General features: G+C 41.7%; 1 protein-coding gene across 6 annotated transcripts in view; it reads right to left on the bottom strand.

Annotated features, from left to right (window-relative positions):
• Window positions 1–20560, bottom strand: part of nbeal1 (neurobeachin-like 1) — a 503417-nt gene that overhangs the window by 337168 nt on the left and 145689 nt on the right. For all 6 annotated transcript variants that reach the window (XR_011592710.1, XM_070876167.1, XM_070876168.1 and 3 more), the window contains exons 3-6: window positions 18651–18812; window positions 16991–17072; window positions 14948–15075; window positions 9746–9828 (exon numbers count right to left, since the gene is read on the bottom strand). Coding sequence is in view for 5 of the 6 variants with exons in the window: in XM_070876167.1 (XP_070732268.1) it covers window positions 9746–9828; window positions 14948–15075; window positions 16991–17072; window positions 18651–18812 (455 nt within the window). In the remaining variant the exon portion in view is untranslated. The remainder of the gene's footprint in view (window positions 1–9745; window positions 9829–14947; window positions 15076–16990; window positions 17073–18650; window positions 18813–20560) is intronic.

The raw sequence follows: 20560 nt of genomic DNA, 5'->3' as shown, positions 1-20560 counted from the left end.
AACATCTGTCTTGGGAAAATGCTAGAGTCCATTATTAAGTAAGCAGTAGCAGGACATTTGGAAAAGCATGATTCAATCAAGCAGAGTCAACATGGTTTTATGAAAGGGAAATCATGTTTGACAAATTTGCTGGAATTCTTTGAGGATACAACGAGCAGGGTGAATAAGGGGGAACCAGTGGATGTGGTGTATTTGGATTTCCAGAAGGCATTCGATAAGATGCCATATAAAAGGTTATTGCACAAGGGGTTGGGAGTAATATATTAGCATGGATAGAGGATTGGCTAACTAACAGAAAACAGAGAGTTGGGATAAATGGGTCATTTTCCGGTTCGCAAACTATAACTAACTGCCGCAGGATCAGTGCTGGAGCCTCAACTATTTACAATCTATATTAATGACTTGGAAGAAAGGGCTGAGTGTAATGTAGCCAAATGTACTGATGATACAAGGATGGGTGGGAAAGCAAGTTGTGAGGAGGACACAAGAAATCTGCAAAGGGATATAGACAGGCTAAGTGAGTGGGCAAAAATTTGGCAGATGGAGTATAATGTGGAAAAATGTGAGGTTATCCACTTTGGCAGAAAAAAAATGGAAAAGCAAATTATAATTTAAATGGAGAAAAATTGCAAAGAGCCACAGTACAGAGGGACCTAGGGGTCCTTGTGCATGAAACACAAAAAGTTAGTATGCAGATACAGTAAGTAATCAGGAAGGCAAATAGAATGTTGGCCTTTATTGCAAGGGGGATGGAGTATAAATGCAGAGAAGTCCTGCTACAACTGTACAGGGTATTGGTGAGGCCACACCTAGAGTACTGCATACAGTTTTGGTCCTGTATTTAAGGAAGGATAAACTTGCATTGGAGGCTGTTCAGAGAACGTTCACTAGGTTGATTCCGGAGATGAGAGGGTTGACTTTTGAAGATAGGTTGAGTAGGTTAGGTCTATACTCAGTGGAGTTCAGAAGAATGAGAGGTGATCTTATCGAAACATGTAAGATAATGAGGGGGCTCGAAAGGTGGATGCAGAGGATATTTTCACTTATAGGGGACACTAAAACCAGGGGGTATAGTCTCAGAATAAGGAGCCGCCATTTAAAACTGAGATGAGGAGGAATTTCTTCTCAGAGGGTTTTAAATCTGTGGAATTCTCGACCCCAGAGAGCTGTGGAGGCTAGGTCATTGAATATATTGAAAGTGGAGACAGATTTTTGAGCAATAAGGGAATAAAGGGTTTATGGGGAGCAGGCAGGGAAGTGGAGCTGAGTCCATGATCAGATCAGCCATGATATTAAATGACCTACTCCTGCTCTTATATCTTATGTTATGTTCTTATGGTGATTGAGCTGATCTCAGCTAGTGTGGTAGTTAGAGCTTCTGGGCCAGAGGAGGAAAATGCCCCTGTACTTAAAATATTTCTGTTTTCTCACTATATTTTAAATTAATTTTAATCACCTTCACTCCTCTCGCCAATGTCGGGATCAAGCTCAGCCTTGAAGTTGCTGTGCATTGGGTTTGAATATCCAGCCACCAGTCAGCCTACACTCGCATATAAAACATGGCTGATTGGCCACAGGGCTCTGAGCACCTGTAGCTCAGATGAATCCAACGGTCAGAAAATTGAAAATGCAATAAAAAAGGAGGAACAAATTGGGGTACACAAACACCTTTCCTTTTGTAGCCTATCTAACATGTCTATTGCCCAACAGGAAAATGTAATACTTGCACAGCAGAAGCATTAAAAGTACAGTTGACCAACAGTTGAAAATTCTCATTTATATAGCTGCAACTCTTGCTGCTTTCAGATAAGAACAGCTTCAACAAACAGCTCGACACACTGGGGCAGTTATCGTCATAGTGATTATCTCAACCAGTTCTCAAGCTTTGAATACAAAAGGCCCATTTGTGTTGGGCCATGTACTTACTCAGCTAACTGATATGTCAAATACCAACAGTATGCGCCAAAGTCTCAAAGGCTTAAAAAACAGAAAGCATTTCAATCTCTGATAAACTGATTCCAAATGTGTATGGTACCAAAAGGACTCGAATGTGCAGTTCCACTGGGGTGACTAGCAGATAAGCAAATATTTTTGTTTAACAAAACAAAAAACTCAATAGACTGGATTCCAGACAAGGAAACAGCCCTTATTTATAGTGTAATTTATTTATATAAAATATACACAACAAAATGGAAATCTTGCCGTTCAGCTTTTTCCATTATTTGTTTCCACTCCCTCTTTCATTTGTCAATTAGTCTGTGATTACTATTTTTGCCACACTTTTTATAAATTGTGTAATTTCATGTAGATTATTCATTCTTTAATTACTTCTCAATTTCCCCCTTGCACACAATTTTTTTGTTTCAATGCACTATTTCAATGTAGTTCCAACTTGTTTTTCAGTTTTACACAGCACTTCAAGGTGAACGCGGCTAAATTCTAAGTATAGAGATTACACACTGCATGATTTCACTAAAATCTTTTTCTTTTGTTTCCCAACTTTATGTCCTGCTCTTCCCTTCTGATGATGGTCACTCACATTAACGTATAGTCCCATGTTGCACCAGCAGACCTGGGGCACCTGCCCCAAGTGACTGTTCCTTAAATGTAACCCAGACAGTGTCATTGGCCTACTTATTTAACGGGACATCACAGCAGAGTCTGATGCTGTGCTTTCTTCACTCAACATCCACGCACATGCAATTTTCAGCAACGATTAGAAGTGGGAACCTTGGCTGATGCCCTAGAGGCACTGCTGTCAGTTATAGTGTCTCCATCACTCCCCCTGGGCCAACATACCTTCCAACATTTAGCTATCATAGCACCGGATACCACACAACAGCTGCCTTCAGGGAACTATCAAAGGGAAAGAAAGACTTGCATTTATATAGCGCCTTTCACGACCACCGGATGTCCCAAAGCGCTTTATAGCCAATGACATTTTTTTGAAATGTAGTCAGTTATGTAATGTCAGAAATGCAGCAGCCAATTTGTGCACAGCAAGATCTCACAAACAGTAGCGTTATAATGACCAAATAGTCTGGTTTTTTTTAGTGATTTTGGTTGAGGGATAGATATTGGCCAGGACGCTGGGGATAACTCCCCTGCTCTTCTTCAAAATAGTGCCACGGGATCTTTTATATCCACCTGAGGCGGCACGTGGGGCCTCGGTTTAATGTCTCATCCAAAAGACGGCACCTCCCACCATGAAGCACTCCCTCAGCACTGAACTGGATGCATCAGGCTAGATTTTGTGTTTAAGTCTTTGAAATAGGATTTGAAGTCAAATGGCAGTGCTACCCACTGAGCCACAGCTGACACTGTAAATTGATTTCTGGGGGGGGGGGGGCTGGCCAGGAGAGTCAAAATTATAGTATTTCATCACAGAAAGTGTCAACTTACTTGGAACAAAGTTAAGATACCTTTAAGGCAACAATATGGCTTTGGATCCAGTATTTCTTTATTACTAATCTGATTTAATCACCTTTTCAATTTATGCAGGTTTTATACCATTGACCTCTCCTCTTCAATGCCTATTCCTGGCTATAGATCAGGAATCAGCAAAGATCAGTGCTACAAATGTCTAAACTCATCTTTTCTTATGACCTGTCTTAGTTACTAAAATCTGTACCCTAGGACCCCATTTTTTAAACTAGCTGCCAGATAGCATAGGAGTAGGAACAGGATAGATCATTTAGCTGCTCGAGCAATTCAATTAGATCATGGCTGATCTGTGACTTAACTCCATATACCTGCCCTTGCCCCATATCCCTTAACACCTTTGGTTAACATAAAATTATCAATCTCAGATTTAAAATTAACAATTGGCCCATCAATTTCCATTTGCAGAAGAGAGCTCCAAACTTCTCCACGCCCCCCCCTCCCCCGCCCCTTTGCAAGTAGAGGTGTTTCCTAACTTCACCCCTGAAAGGCCTGGCTCTAATTTTTAGGCTATGTCCCCTCGTTCTAGATTCCAAATAAGTGGAAATAGTTTCTATCTACTCTATTAGTTCCCCTTAACATCTTGAAAACTTTGATCAAATTATCCCTTAATCTTCTAAATTCCAGAGAATACAGCCCTAGTTTGCGTAATCTCTCCTCGTAATTTAACCCTCGAGTCCAGGTATAATTCTGGTAAATTTACACTGCACTCCCTCAAAGGTCAATATATCCTTCCTACAGTGTGGTGCCCAGAAGTGAACTCCAGGGCTTTGTAAAGCTGTAGCATAGTCTCTAACCTCTTGTATTCTAGTCCCTAGATATAAAGGCCAGCATTCCATTAGCCTTTTTGATTATTTATTTTGTACCTGTCCATGACATTTTAATGACCCCCCCAAAAGTCTCTTTGGATCTCTTTATCATTTAGAAAGTACTCTGATCTATCCTTTTTCGGTCCAAAGTGGATGACCTCACACTTGCTTACTTTGAAATCATTTTGCCCATTCACTCAATCTATTAATAACTCTTTATAATTTTATGCTTCCATCTACACTGCTTACAATGCCACCTATTTTTGTGTCATTGGCAAACATGGATCTGGAGCTCTCTATCCCATCATACAAGTCGTTAATAAATAGTGAATAGTTGCGGTCCCAACATAGATCCCTGTAGGACGCCACTAGTCACATCCTGAGTACCTGCCCATTATCCCTACTCTGTGTCCTGCAGCTCATCCAATTTCCTAACCAGGTCAATAATTTTCCCTCAATTTCCTGAGCTTCAATTTTAACTAACGGTCTCTTGTGAGGGACTTTATCAAATGCCTTCTAGAGGTCCATATAAATAACATCCATAGACATTCCCCTGTCCACTATTCTAGGCATCTCTTTAAAAAATTCAATCAAGTTAGTCAGGCATGACCTATGCTTTACAAATCCACGTTTGCTCTCTCGCTCTGATTAGCTGAAAAAGCTGAAGGTGTTCAGACACTCTATCCTTAATTATAGACGCTAGCAATTTCCTGACAACAGATGTTAGGCTAACTGGTTTATAATGCCCTGATTTCCCCCTCTCACCTTTCTTAAATAATAGAGTGATGTGCAATTTTCCAATCTAAAGGAATGGTTCCTGAATCAAAAGAACTTTGGAAGATCATAGTTAAGGCATCCTTTAAAATCCTGGGATGAAAATCATTTGGTCCTAGGGATTTGTCACTCTTTAGTGCCATTATTTTCTTAATTACTGTTAATTTGCTTTCGTTAATTATGATGAGGCCCCATCCCTGATTCAAAATTAGGATGTCCTCTAACCGTAAATACTGACGCAAAGTAATTAATTAACATGTCTGCAATTTCCTTAAGGATGTCCTCTACCGTAAATACTGACGCAAAGTAATTAATTAACATGTCTGCAATTTCCTTATTTTCATTTATATCATCATCAGTTTTTAAGGGGCCCATATTGTTCTTAACCACCCTCTTTTTCCTACTATAATTGTAAAAGTTTTGTGTGTTGATTTTGATATCCCTTGCAAGTTTCTTTTAATATTCCCTTTTTGTAGCTGTGACTATCTGTTTTATCACCCTTTGCTGTTCTTCGTATCTCTTCATTCACCAGGATCGGAGTTCTTTTTGCATTCTTGTATGCTTTTTCTTTTAGTTTTATGATGCCCCTTATCTCTTTATACGTCCATGGCTTTTTTGTCAAGTTTTTGCCCCTGGAGGTTTAAATTGGTTCTGTATCACGGTAAATTCTTTTTTGAACCTCTCCCACTGATCTTCTGTCAGTTTACCCATCAACTGATTTGCCAAGTTTACTGTGGACAGTCTCTGTGTCATTGCACTGAAGTCAGCCTTACCTAAATCTAGAATCTTAGTAGCGGTTTCATGTTTCTCCCTTTCCAAAAACAATGTTGAACTCGATTATATTATGATTGCTATTAGATAAATGTTCATGCACGTTAGGCTATTAACTAAATCTAGCTCATTACTCATTATTAAATCTAATATGGCTAAGGCCTGCCCCTTTGTTTGTTCTCGGACATAATGTTATAGAAAATTGTCTTGAATACACGCGATAACTTTCTAACATGGGTTCGTCTGCTTATCCAAATCTACATGGAAGTTAAAATCCCCCATTAAAACTACTCTGCCTTTACGACATGCTTGTCTAATCTCTGTGTTAGCACATTCTGACACTTTACAGCTGCTACCAGGGGGCCTAAACACAACTCCCACTATAGACTCAAATCCTTTTCTATTTCTTAATTCTACCCATAAAGTCTCCACTACCTGCCTACCTCTTGTTATATCCTCTCTTATCATTGAAGTGATTTAATCCTTAATCACCAAGGCTACTCCTCCCCCTTTACCAGATTCCCTACCCTTCCTGTAGACCTGAAAACATAGTATATTCAGTTCCCAGTCCTGACCATCTTGCAGCCATCTCTCAGTAATGGCTATCATGTTGCACCCTCCAAGTTGAATTTGCGCCTGTAATTCATTGTTCCTTGTACTCTTGTGTTGTATAAAGAATGCTTATTTGGGTCACAGACCCTCACCTGTCCTTCTGTTCTACTGTTTTTCTCTCACATTTCTTATTTCTCGCTCCTGATTTAATTACTTTACATCCTTTAGTTTTCCCTTTACATGTACTGCCTAAAGCACAATTTCGGTCGACTCTTCTATTCTCTTCCTTTTCATTTGTTTTAGAACTATTATTTATACTACCTTTTCCACCTGAGCTCTTCCCTCATTTACTAATTTAAAGTTCCTGTGACTGCCCTATTTATCCTTTTCACTAGGGCCCTTAGCCCAGCCCGGTTCAGGTGGTGCCCATCCCAACAGTACAGTTCCTTCCTGTCCCAGTAGTGGTGCCAGTGTCCGCTGCAATGGAACCCCTCTTTCCCACACCACTTCTTCAGCCACGTGTTCACCTCCCTAATCTGTTTATCCCTATGCCAATTTGCATGTGGCTCAGGTGATAATCCAGAGATTATAACACTTGAGGTCATGTTCTTTAATTTAGCTCCTGGTACTCACTGAACAGGACCTCTTGCCTACTCTTTCCCATGTTGTTGGTCCCAACATGGACCACAATGACTGGATCCTCACCCTCCCTCTCCAATATCCTTTCAAGCCAGTTCAAGATGTCCCTCAGCCTGGCATCAGGGGGTAGGCAACATACCGTGTGGGACTCTTGATCCTGCTTACAAAGGACGCTAACCGTACCTCTAATTATTGAATCCCTTACAACTACCACATTATGCTTCCCTTCCTCCCTTTGGACAGCCTCCTGCTCCAAATGCTATGGTCACATCAGTCCTTCTGACAGTCTTTATCCTTATCTCACAGGTAGCAAGTACATTGTACCTGTTGTATAGGATCAGTTTCTGCGCATCCTCATTCTCTATCTCACTTGGGTTCCCCTTACTCTGCACACTATCGGTCACACCAACCCTGTTCTGATCTTGTACTTCTCTACGAGGTGTGACCAAAGTCTGGAGCAAACTGTCCAGATGCTCCTGCCCGGACCTTATGTGTCGGAGTGTCTCCAATTCACACTCCAGCTCAATGACTCTGAGCCAGAGAGATTCGAGGCGAAGACATCACTGTCCCACATACTGCAGTCCAGACACACAATCTGCTCTGCCATTTCTAAGTCCATATTTAATAATAGGTAACATTTATGGATTTTTTTTTTAGCTTTAAGGCTATTGAACTGTTTATACAAACTTTAACCACTAACCACCAAAAACACCAACCAATAAACAAAATACGTATCTGTAACTTACCTGCGCCTCTCCACACTGTGCATACCCTGACGTCACTGAGATTTCCCGTTTGTCTCGTGTCTGCTCTGCTCCTGATAACCTCTGCTGCAACCAGCTCTTGTGCGCTGTTTAAATCTGCCACTCTGCTTCTCCCGATAGGCTCTTGAAGATGGTTTACCCCAGCCGAATGGACACTACTGGAAAATCTCGCTTTTTGAAACCCGGTTTAGGTATCTTAGTTCTTTATTGTGGTCCTTTCCTCATCTTAGTCTATTTTTATTTATAAGTAAACACCTTTTAGTCTGTTTTAAGGTTTTTTGGTTTGATTTTTTTTTATACACTAACTTGCACTAAGCGATAAAACACTGAACAAAATGTTAAACACTTACTGCCTCAAGCTTATACAAACCATTACAAGTGTTAAAGGCAAAAAGAAGCACCTCCTTCCCCCTCTGCACCTCCTTCCTACTCTCACCAAATTCTAAACTTCCCACTTGGTTCACGATGCATTCAGTTCAAATTGCGATCTGTGGTTACGCTGTAGCACAGGAGCAAGAGCCATAGGAAGCTCTTTCCTTCCCCATCTTGTGGGGCTGGGGGGGCCGGGTGGGGGAGTACAAAGTAGCAAAAGTGAAATTGTGTACGAGGAAGTTACTAGCATCCCCAAGGCTCAGTTCTGGGGGTACAATGTTATAAACCACTACAAAGATCACTGCATCTGGAATACATTCCTGAATGTCTAAAGGAAACAGATCATGTGTATCATCCTGTTTCCAGCCCCACTCAAAGCTTGATTTTAGAACAAATGTATTTCCTTATAACTCCTCTGGATAATGATTTACACAGAACTACAAGGCCTTCACATTACTGTAATGTTATCCACTATAAACAGGGCAGATTCATTCCCCTTCTTCAAAAGTAATTGATCATAACCCATAGCAATAACTCATTTGCTCATGCAATCAAACCTGTTTATTTATATAACTTACGTTCCCAGTTAAATAAAGATAAAATGCTATTTCTGCAATACTACTGATACTGATATTTTTTTTTTTTAAAGTAATTTGCCCACAAAATCTTGAAAGAAATGCTTCCCTGGCAGTCAGCTGGCACAATACATTACTGTGCAATATGCTACACCACTGAATGGAAAGGGTGGGTCGATATCTGTAATTCCACACACTGAATTCCTAATCTCAACAAGGTACTTCCCTACAGAAAGGAAGAATAAAAAGCGACTGAGTCAACCCTGGCAATTTTCACACAAATCTTAGGACCTCATGATGGTCATACGCAGTCCCTTGGGGTCGAGGATGACTTGCTTCCACACTAAAAATAAGTACTCAGGTGACTGATGAACTCATTTTAAACAGTGGAAGATGCCTGTGCGTGAATTCTTTTAGTGTGGGGTGGCCGTTGTACACCAGCCACCACACGGGCTTGACGGAGAAAGGTCTTGGTCCAGTGGCAAGGGGACCCAAGATGACCAAGACCAGGCTCCACTGTATGTGGCAATACATACACACAAACTCAAACATATTCCAACTGTCCTCCTTCCCATAGGATCTCTCTCTACGTGTAATTCATAGTACGCAATGCAAGACTCACGACCTCATAGCCTTGCTATTGGCCCGTGCTGCGCCTTCTCTTGGTCTTGCCCACACCATTCCACCTCTGGGTTCCGACCTCTCCGCTCCTCCGTGCCTCGTCCATCCTCTCCGCCTCCGATCTCTGGACTTCGCCCGCTCCCCGCCGGTCCCGACCTCGCCGGTCCTGACCTGCACGTTGTTGATTCTGTACTAGAACTGATTCTTAGGACCTAGCCTTAAATCAGCAAACAAGTCACAGAACTACCTTCAGACTAGGGAACAATACTCAGAGACCCGAAAATAGCACGATACCATCTGTGGAGGAGAATACATAGCTATTTTGGGATCGGGGAGAGGGAGGCAAGAGACATCTGGGAAAAATAATTCAACATATACAAACTAAACAGAGCAACATATATTTTTTAAACTATTTCAGTGTACTTACGGTAAAAGAAAGGGATGAACTCCACAGTTAGACAAGCTGCTTTATACTTCTGTCTGCTCTTCTCCACTGCGCTGACTATTTCACTAGAAAAGGATAAGAGCTAGTGTTACAATTCGCAACAAACTCAAAGATTGCTGAGGTAACGAAGCTCAGCTAGGGTAATGACGAAGGTTCTACAATTGGTCTCAGTTTTCCCACATTCGGAGGTAAAATGTCAAAATTCCCATTCCTGATTGTTATCCAGTGATTCCTGTTGTGAAATGGATTGCAACCAATGCATCTACTATCTCTGCAGCCACATCTTTTAAGACCCTAGAATGCAGGCCATCAGGTCCACCTTTAGTCACATTATTTTACCGAGTACTTTTTCTTTAATGACAGTGATTATTTTAAAGTTACCCCCTCCCTATAGCCCCTTGATTATTTATTATTGTGATGTTTTTAGTGTCTTCTTAGCTTATTTAATTCCAAGCCCAAATGGTAATTTCCCCACACAAGATTATAGGTTTGTGTGTCTGAAACAAGTACATCTGGCACATACAGGACTATAATCACAGGTACTGATGTGAGAGCTAACTTAGCTCAAGAATATATAGTAACAGTTATTTAAAATACATGCCTGTCACTTCTAATTCAGCAAATCACACGACACCTCAAACATGAGTGTATTTGGATTAAAGACCGCAAATGTGTTCCTGCACCACAGAATGCAATTTGACTACCACTGATGCACCTAATAAACACCTTTAAACATCTCGAGCATAAATGTTAAACAACGTACAATTATGTGACACAACTGAATGCCCCAGAACAATTTGCATTTCCCCTCCATTGAGGTTATAATAAGCAAGGATGACAGTTGATCATTTCTCTTCCCTCCAACAAAATCATTTACAGAACTAATAATTAACACTGTGCAGCACAATTATAATACAGAAGATGAGAAATACATTTTAAATGGACACAATATTGTCATTTTCAAACCACATTCCTGCCTTGTCCAGCTAAAGCCAATTAGATTTTTTGTGATTCAACTGAAAACTTCACTTCTTAAATTAATCGACTTGCCAAAAACAAAACAAAACACACAATTTACACGCGAGAGGCAATGCTGGGTCGTTGATGCATTTGTTCAGACATATTTCAGATCGCACTGGGAGAAGTAAGTCACTGAAATCAGTCATAGATATAGGCAGGTTTCACGTGCTTACGCAGGAAACCGCCATAAGTCACTGAATACGTAAGCTGTATATCTTTCACACATGCAGAAGTTGACTCTCACCACAGCTGCAGAAAAGGCTTTCATTCCCAGTTCTGATGAAGGGTCATCAACCTGAAACGTTAACTCTGTTTCTCTCTCCACGATGCTGCCTGACCTGCTGAGTGTTTCCAGCATTTTCTGTTTAAATTTCATTTCTGTGATCATATTCACGACTGATTCCATTGAAAATGACAATATTGTGTCCATTTAAATGTATTTCTCATCTTCTGCATTATAATTGTGCTGCACGGTGTTAATTATTACTTCTGTAAATGATTTTGTTGGAGGGAAGAGAAATGATCAACTGTCATCCTTGCTCTGTTTTTATTATATTCCTATGTTCACTTGCATTTAAATAGAATCAGAGTCTTACAGCACAGAAGGAGGCCATTTGGCCCAACACGCATGTATCGGAAAGAACTGTCCAATTTAGTCCTGCACCCCAGCTTTTTCCCCATAACCTTGCAAATTAGCCCACTTCAAGTACATTGCCCAATTGCCTTTTTAAAGTTCCTATGTAATCTGATTCCACCACCCTTTCAGGTAGTGTGTTCGAGAGGGGTAGGACATTCGGCCCTTCGAGCCTGCACCACCATTCAATAAGATCATGGCTGATCATGCAACTTCAGTACCCCTTTCCTGCTTTCTCTCCATACCCCTTGATCCCTTTAGCTATAAGAGCCACATCTAACTCCATTTTGAATATATATTAACAACCTTTTGGGTGAAGACATTTCTCATTTCTCTTCTAGCTCTTTTGCCAATTATTTTAAATCTATGGTCACTGGCTACCAACCTACTTGCCAGAGGAAATAGTTTCTCCCTACTTGCTCTATCAATATCTCACATAATTTGAATACCTCTATTAGGTCTCCCCTTAACCTTCTCCGAGAACAATCCCAGCTTCTCCAATCTCTCCACATAACTGAACTCCCCCATCCTTGATATCATCTTGGTAAACCTCCTCTGTATCCTCGCCAGGGTCTTGACATCCTTCCTAAAGTGCGGTCCTCAGAATTGGATACAATACTCCAGCTGAGGCCTAACCAGAATTTTTAAAGGCTTAACATGACTTCCTTGTTTTTGTGTTCAATGCTCCTTTTCACAACGGCAAGTATTCCATACACTTCCTTAACCGCCTTTTTAACTTGCCCTTCAAAGATTTGTGAATACGCACCCCCGCCTCCCTCTGCCCGCGCACCCCCGCCTCCCTCTGCCCGCGCACGCCCCTCAAAATAGTACCATTTAGATTATAATGCCTCTCCAGGTTGTTTCTCCCAAAGTGCATCACTTCACACTAATCCACATTGAATTGCATCTGCTCATTTCACCAGTCTGTCCATGTCCTCCTGAAGTCTACTATTATTGTACTCACTATTTACTCTGCTGCCAAATTTTGTATTGTTCACAAACTTCAAAATTGTACTCCCAATAGCCAAGTCCAGATCATTTATATACAACAAGAAAAGCAATGGTTCTAATACTGACCCTTGGGGGTACCAAACTGCATACTTCGCTTCAGTCAGAAAAACATCCGTTCACCATTACTCCCTACATTCTATCCCTTAGCCAATTTCATTAGCCAAGTTACCACTGACCCTTTAAGACCATGTTCTTATATTTTCCAAATATAAAATGCATTTTGAAAGTCCACATATACAACATTTACTGCTCTACCTTCATCAACCCTCTCTGTTACTTCAAAGAACTCAATCATGGTGGTCAGACACGATTTGCATTGAACAAATAAGCTGTCCCTTATTAACTCATTCTTCTCCAAGTGAGAATTAATTTCATCCTTGACAATGGTCGCTCATCGTTTTCCCACCATTGACATTAAACTAACTAGCCTGTAATTACCAGGTTTATCCCTCTCTCTCTTTTTGAACATGGGTGGAACATTTGCAATTCTCCAGTTCTCTGGCACCTCTCCAATGTCCAAGGAGGACTGAAAGTTTGTGGTCATCTTTAAGTTTCTTAAACACAATTAATTTTAGATGCCATTTAGCCATGAACTCCACATTTAATCCAATTTCAACCTCTGATAATGCTTAGCCATAATTCTGCTGTTCGTATCCTAACTCGCATCGAGTCCCATTTACCCATCACATGCATGTGCTCACTGACCATATTGGCTCGTGATTCACCAAAGCCTCGAATTTAAAATTCTCCTCCTCGAGTTCAAATCCCTCCATGGTCTTGCCCCTCCTTATCTCTCTAACCTCCTTTAGCCCTACAACCCTCCGAGAGTTCTACGATTTTCCAATTCTGGCCTCTTGTATATCCCCAATTTCCTTAACCTTACCACTGATGGCTGTGCATTCAGCTGTCTAGGCCATTAGCTCTAGAATTCCCTCCGCTAATCTCTCTGCCTTTCTCTCCTCAAACCTATGTCTTTGACCAAGCTTTTGTTACCTGTCCTAATATCGCCTTATGTCTCATTGTTAAATTTTGTCTGGTAACGCTCCTGTGAAGGGATGTTTTACTACATTAAAGGCTCTATCTAAATACAAGTTGTTATTGCTTGAGACATTCACAATCAGGGTGATCTGAAATCAGCACCAGACAAATGCACACAGCACTTTTGAGTCTACCTTTCAAGTTTGTCCTGGGTGCTGGAAATAGGAAATGCCAGTGGGCCATCTGTACGACACCACTTAGCTCCGCTCTATTAGAGTAGGAAGAACAGAAAATATACCAGCATTATAAAGCTGCTACTTAGCTTGATGAAGCGAAAAGACCACAAACAAATGTGTAGCACTTTGACCATACCTGAGGCATTTTTATGTTATGAAAGCCTCTTCATCATGTACCCCACAGATTATTATAATCACTTGAAAAACATCAGCCAGAATTTGCTGTCAAAATAACCGTGAGAAATATGGCACTCACCATTATTTATGCGTGCAGCATGGTACAGCAAATTCATGCGAGGGCAAGTGTGTGGTTAAATGCGAATATCAAAAAGTTGCTATCCGAGTTGCACCGCTCCACCGTTAGCTTAGTTAAAATGGCATTTCATTGTCTGCCTCACCATTGACATGCACTGAACGCCAGGAAGTTGTTGTATTTGCATGGTAGATACGAACTAACCCTGCCGCAGATATTCATAGCTAGTCATTAGTAGCACAAGTACTCTTTTAAAGACATGATAACTTAATTACAACCAATCAACCTCTCGAGCACTGAAAATTAACTATTACTAGTATGGAGTCTCATTCCTTCAGGTTTTGACATTTTCAGGGAAATTTTAAGAATATAAACATTTTAATTAATTTTTTTTTCTTACTTTTCCTTTCTGTCTTCTTTCTCTCTCTTAATCCAATCTTTCTTTCCATTTCTCTTTTTGTGCCTGATTTGATATTTAACTCGCCCTCCTTTTCAGTCCTTCCTGTGTTTATTTCCCAATCCTTAAATCTCATTGGTTAGGGAGATACCATATTGGTTGCCCTGTTTATTTAGTTCCCAGATCCCCTGTTTACCTCACTATGCACTTTCAGCAATTTAGTGGGAAATATTTTTTTTAAGATGAAGGATGCAGGGGCAAGTCTAACTAACGGCAGAGGCCTTGCCACAGAAAATTCTGGCCCAATAATTTGGTATGTGGTTTTGTGTAATAATCTCAAAATATGCATGATCAGATAAAAATCATCTCATTACTCTTTCCTCCTTTAAGACGCTCCTTAAAACCTACCTCATCTGCCCTAATATATCCTTATGTTGCTCTGCGAAGCGCCTTGGGACGTTTTACTACGGTAAAGGCACTATATAAATACAAGTTGTTTGTGTTGATAGTGGTAACATCTAAATAATGGACAATGTAAAAACATGGTCTTTCTACATGTTAATCTAAAATCAATTATTCTTTTTATAAAATAGAGCTAACAAAAAAAGATCTAGCTTAGTTTTGTCCAATTATTTTGATATCTTGATCCACTCACCCAGCTGCTCTCTGTCTCCAGTTTCGATATGGGTCATATAGACTCTCACAGAAGATAAGCGCATGTCTTGCAAAATCTTCGGCTGAAGTTTGGTCTGCCATTTCTTTTTCTTTGGTCTTGCTTTTTAACTTGAATGAAAAGAAAATTAAGGAAATCTTAAACCCAGCATGTAACCCAGTCTTCAAGAAATCAGTCTCATTGGACGGGTGTTTTGTGTTTGTTTATAGCTCACACTGACACTGCAGCAAACAATCATATTACTGAAAGAAAATTAATCAAACATCAGCTTTTCTACCATAATTCTATCCCTAAACTACTAAACTGAACAATGATACAGTTTTATATGAAACTTTCAAACTCTAGTGCTCATCCATTTGGCCCTATTCTCACTCCTTCCCGATTCTCTCCATTTTAAAAACTTTTATTTATCTGTATTACTGTTTCTTATTCCCACTTGCCATTCTGCAAGGACTACTTTTTTGGGGAAGGGTTCATTGGCTGAAAAACAATGCCATGAAAGGCCTAGATTACAACGAATGACTCTGTCACCTTATAAACATGATCACGTAAAGCTCTGTCATGACAATCACATTATATAGTTCCCTTGACAACTAAGTGAGTTCATCCTGTGAATAGCTGAGTTAGACAGGAAAAGAGAACCCTAGCCAAGGCAGTGATCAATTGGCCTTGGTGTTCCTGGGTTATGCAGTGGAAATATGGTCATGGTTTCCACTCGTCAAAACAAAGTGGCCCCTGCTGAAAAGTGTATATGCATGGCTGTCCTTTGAGAACAGGATCAAGCTGGATAGGAATGCCCACAATCATACAGCCTGCTGTGAATAATGATCAATTGGGTGATATGCAGAGGACAATTGTCACCCTGCAAACAGTCAACTCATTCACGTGAGGTGAGGAGGGAAGAAAACAGGTGAATAAATAATGCATCAAAACCAGAACCGGACAATGATAGAATGCACAAATTCAGCTAAGCAATGGGAGAATTAAACAAGACACTGAAATAACTTAGGTCACCATTACCGTCCTCGCTACTACAAGCTTTTGAGTAGATACGGGTTTCCAATATTGAGCTAATTTCCCCATCTGCCCCCATCTCCCCCACCCCCTAAAATTATGCCTCTCCTCATTACTAACCCCTGCCACATGCACCATCCGTAGCCAACAGGTTAGACATGCTTGCAAGTATTGCCAGGGTATTGTCATAGCATGTCTACCAGAAGGAGCACAAGAGCCACCTGAGTGGGCAGTCTATCCAATTTATCCTTCCTTTCGTGTAGGGAAGCTTGTAAACCTCCACTTGGTACCTCCACACAGCAAGTGTGGGAGATCATGAACTCGCTCAACAATGGACAGAAACCCCAATTATGGTGCACGGGGTGTGAGGTATCAAAGTGCAAATGCAAGGCCTCAACCATGGTTAACAGCTTCACTACTTAACATAAAGCAGGTCCCAAATACAGATTTTCTTCCCCACTAACTCTGCATTCAAGATTCTGCATATACAAGATGTAACTAAATAAATAATTTGCCTCAGAATGAACTAAATATTTTAAATCATTTAAGGCCCAGTTTCAGTGAGTGCTTTGCAAAGAGGGCTATGGAACTGTTGCTCTCAGACTTTTGAAGTGTCAAGTCCAGAACGTGCTTAATTAAACAAGATAATTCATCTTTCTATCCCCATCCAATAGAATTTTATAAATCTAGATCCAATTTAAAAAAAAAAAATTATTTTAAGCAAAGTCTGCCTACAATAATTTTATGGTAATTTCAGTTCACTCATCAGGTCCCATGTTGAACAATTCTCTCCTTGGCGTAGTTGCCTCCTGACCTTTGAGTATCCCACAGAATCTTTTTACTTTATGTGTATTCTTGCACAGCTTCCAATTTTTGTCTGTCTTTTGAAAAATTTAACAGAAGTATAACATTAACAAAACAGTTCAAGTCTGTAGCAAATTAACCTGTAGAGTGATGGCTAAGAATTAATAGTGAAAAGGGCTGAAAAGTAAATCTTTTATCACCACTTACCTGTTGAATGTAGACTGTAGTCATAGTAATAACATGATTAATGTAGGAGCAGGTTCCAATCTCCTCAACATTAGCCAGATTCCTGGGAAACAAAGGGAATGATCCAATTTATAGCTCACACGGTTCTGAGAAAACTCAAAAAACTTTTTTTTTTAAATCAAAAACTGCCCGTGAACAATAGGAACTAAGCCTGAAGGTTAAAATAGTACCCAATGGCTCAATGAGTTTAACCAGTGCATAGCTGGAGCTGTGCAGACTAGAAAACGTCCGACAACATCTCAAATTTAAAATTCTCATCATGGTGTTCAAATTCCTCCATGGCCTCGCCCCACCCTACCTCTGTAACCTCCTCTGGCCCTACAACCCTCCAAGAACTCTGCGCTCCTTCAATTCAGGCCTCTTGTGCGTATCCCACTTCCTTTACCCCACCACTGGCAGCTGTTTCTTCAGCTGCTCCAGAGCCCTAAATTCTGACATTCTCTCCCTAAACCTCGGCACCTTTCTACCTCTCTTCCTTTAAGATGCTCCTTAAAACCTACTTCCTTGACCAAGCTTTTGGCCACCTGTCCCAATATCTCTTTGTGGCTCTATAAATTTTTGTCTGATAACACTCCTGTGAAGTGCACGATCTGAGTGCAAGCTGTTGTAGGAAGGTTCCTGGTTCAATGTGCCAAGTTAGCTAATATCAGCCAGGGCAGAGATAAACACATTACAATTGGCATGCTGATGGGTTGGGATGGGGAGAAATAAAACAAAAAATGCCCAGGCTCCTGATTGCTATGCAACTTGCCTTTCCCTCTAAGTGCTTATGTGTTGGCACTGGTTGAAACTAACACTGTGAGAAGAGAAATAAAACTAAAGGAGCTTTTTATTCAGCATCATTTATATCTGTACAGTAAAAAATGGGGTTCACTGTCCATTGGGATATTCTACTTTAAAGGCAACAGTATCATTCAACAGGCACATTGTATTCTTAGTTGGCTTGCTGTAGTCTCTTCCAAGTCTATATACTGTATACTAGTCTATATATGGCACGGCGGCCCCAACGAGCAAGGACCAACAGCAGATCGGGGCCTTCAAAGGTTCAGCATAGAGCATATCACTTCAAGGTGCAGCACAAGCCGGTTCAGGAGGGCGACAGCTGTGAAGAGGGCAACTGGATTAGACATCACCAAGGGCCAGGTCACTGATTGGAGCGTGGGCAGGTACAGCAGGAACGGCGAGGTCGGGGCGAAGGAGTGGCAAGAGATTGTAGAGCGACGTGATCGGGGCCCAGAAGAGGCGTGAGTAATGGTGCCCAGAAGAGGCGAGGGCCCATGGGCAGCACGGGCCAGCCAACACTGCAATATGTGTGCGCACTCGGTCCGTGCAGCGGAGCTGGTCTCCCGTCGTCTTGGTTAATCTTTGCCACTGGACCAAGACCTAGCTCTGTCAAGCCCATGTGGTGGCTGGTGTGCAATGGCCACCACACGTTAAAAAAATCCACGCACAGGCATCTTTCACCGTTTAGGATGTAGTTCGGGACCTGGAATATTAGGTTCTTCATTGAAACACCAGCGAACTCATCCCTTTTTGGCATGGAAGCAAGTCATCCTCAATACGAGGGACCGCCTGTGATGATATATACTGTCTCTTACACATTATAATACAGTAACTATACCTGCAGATGATGATGAGGAATTTGACCAGAATGAGTGCCAGCGCTTGCTGTTCATCCTCTAGCCCGTCTGAAAGTTTCTGCATACACTGCAATTGTTGCTGTCTCAGGACCTGCAGAATGTTATCAGGTAACAAGGATAACCCTGGTGGGACATCATCCAACCTAAAGAAATAAAAATAAATATATCAACAGAAAGTCGAGAGATATACCAAGTGTTGGTGGGCCTTGAAGAGTTGGCACAGCCCAAGCGGGCCCGAAGTGTCAGCGGGTCCTGAGCCAGCCTGAAGAGTCAGCACGGCCCGAGCAAGCCCGAGGAGCGGCCCGCCAGCCCGACCCCCCGGAGGGAGCGCTCCCGAGGACTGTGGCTGCAGGAGTTCCAGCAGGGCGACGAGGTGGAGGCAGCCAACAACCCTGACATCGAGGAAAACCATTATATTGGTGAGTAGGCTGTACAATTTTTTTTTTTTACTGTTCTGAGGCCAGGGACGGAAGGATTTTGACCGGCCACGCGGAGGCCAGGAATGGTGGCAGACAAAGAGTGATGCCAGATAAGGGAGCCCCGGATAAGAGAGGTTCAACCTGTAGTTACTTAATGTGCCAAATTGGCAACATGTTTTTGGAGCACGAGCTCGCTGGATGGTAGTTGCATAGGTGAGGGTGAAGATAAACACTGATTTGATCTGCTGATGGGGGGGGGGGGGGAGAGGGGGGTCAAGCACTTCTTCACTGGGACAGGACAGGGAGGGAAAATCAGGAGTCTGATGTTCATGCCACATCTGTGTGCCATCATGCAGCTGGCTCCAAGTGTCGCTTGCAGAATGCAACAGATCAACAATCCAGTTAAGGGATTTAATAACTTTTCAAAAAAAAATTAAACGGGGGTTAAATTTGTAATTAAACATTTCTCATTTCAAGCTTTAAATGTTGTCCTTTTAGACTTTAAGAGAGAAGGAGCTTGCATTTATAAAGCACCTTTCACGGCCTCTAGACATCCAAAAGCGCTTTACAGCCAATGAGGTACTTTTGAAATGTAGTCACTGTTGTAATGTAGGAAACATGGGTGCCGATTTACGTAAAACAAGCTCCCACAAACAGCAATGAGATAATGACCACATAATGGGCTGAATTTTCCTTTTAAATCGCCCCCGCCCGATCCATAGCAATGTTCCGGCGATTCCATCTTTTTCAACCGCTGGAAGGTCGCTGGTGCGCGTTCCCGCGGTTTTCAGGTGCTCCATGTCGGCGGCAGCGAAGCGGTGCGGGCGGTGTGCGGCAGAGGAGGCCTATCGACTCAGGAATCTTCGGCTCCCAAGTTGTGCGCACACAGCTGTCAAACTCCGCCGCTCCCCCCGCCAGAGATGCACTGACGAGAGGCCAGAGACTGCCGGCCTGAGATCGCTGGGGGGCCGGGGGGTGGAAAAGAGAAAGATCGATCACTATAGGGGGTGGGATAGTCTGGGGAGTTGAGAGACACTGGGGCTGGGGGGGGGGGGGAAAGTGAGACTAATGTGAGTGAGACAGACTACAGGAGTAGTAAATAAGGCTTTATTAGACCATTTATATTATTGCCTAACACTGGAAAATACTACAATCCATTTAAAAATACATCAAACTATGGAGAACTATAAAGATCTGCACAATATCAAACAAACCTGGCAGATCTGTGTCCATATCGCCCACTTAAGATCTAGCAAGACCTGCCTTTTCAGGATGGTATTAAGGTCCGATGGTAAACGGATCGTAATGATGAAACTTCCATTTTGGGCGGTATTTGGTGGTAATATATGGGCCAACAGTATTGAATACTGCCCGGCAGTAATGATTGTGGAATTTACCACCAGGCGGTATATGAGTGATTTGAGAGGAAACTCTCGCCCAATCTGTTTTAGTGATGTTGGCTGAGGGATAAA

This window comes from Pristiophorus japonicus, chromosome 3 (genome assembly GCF_044704955.1).
Source record: "Pristiophorus japonicus isolate sPriJap1 chromosome 3, sPriJap1.hap1, whole genome shotgun sequence".
NCBI classification, from domain to species: Eukaryota; Metazoa; Chordata; class Chondrichthyes; family Pristiophoridae; genus Pristiophorus; species Pristiophorus japonicus.
This window is presented reverse-complemented; position numbering and strand designations above follow the sequence as displayed.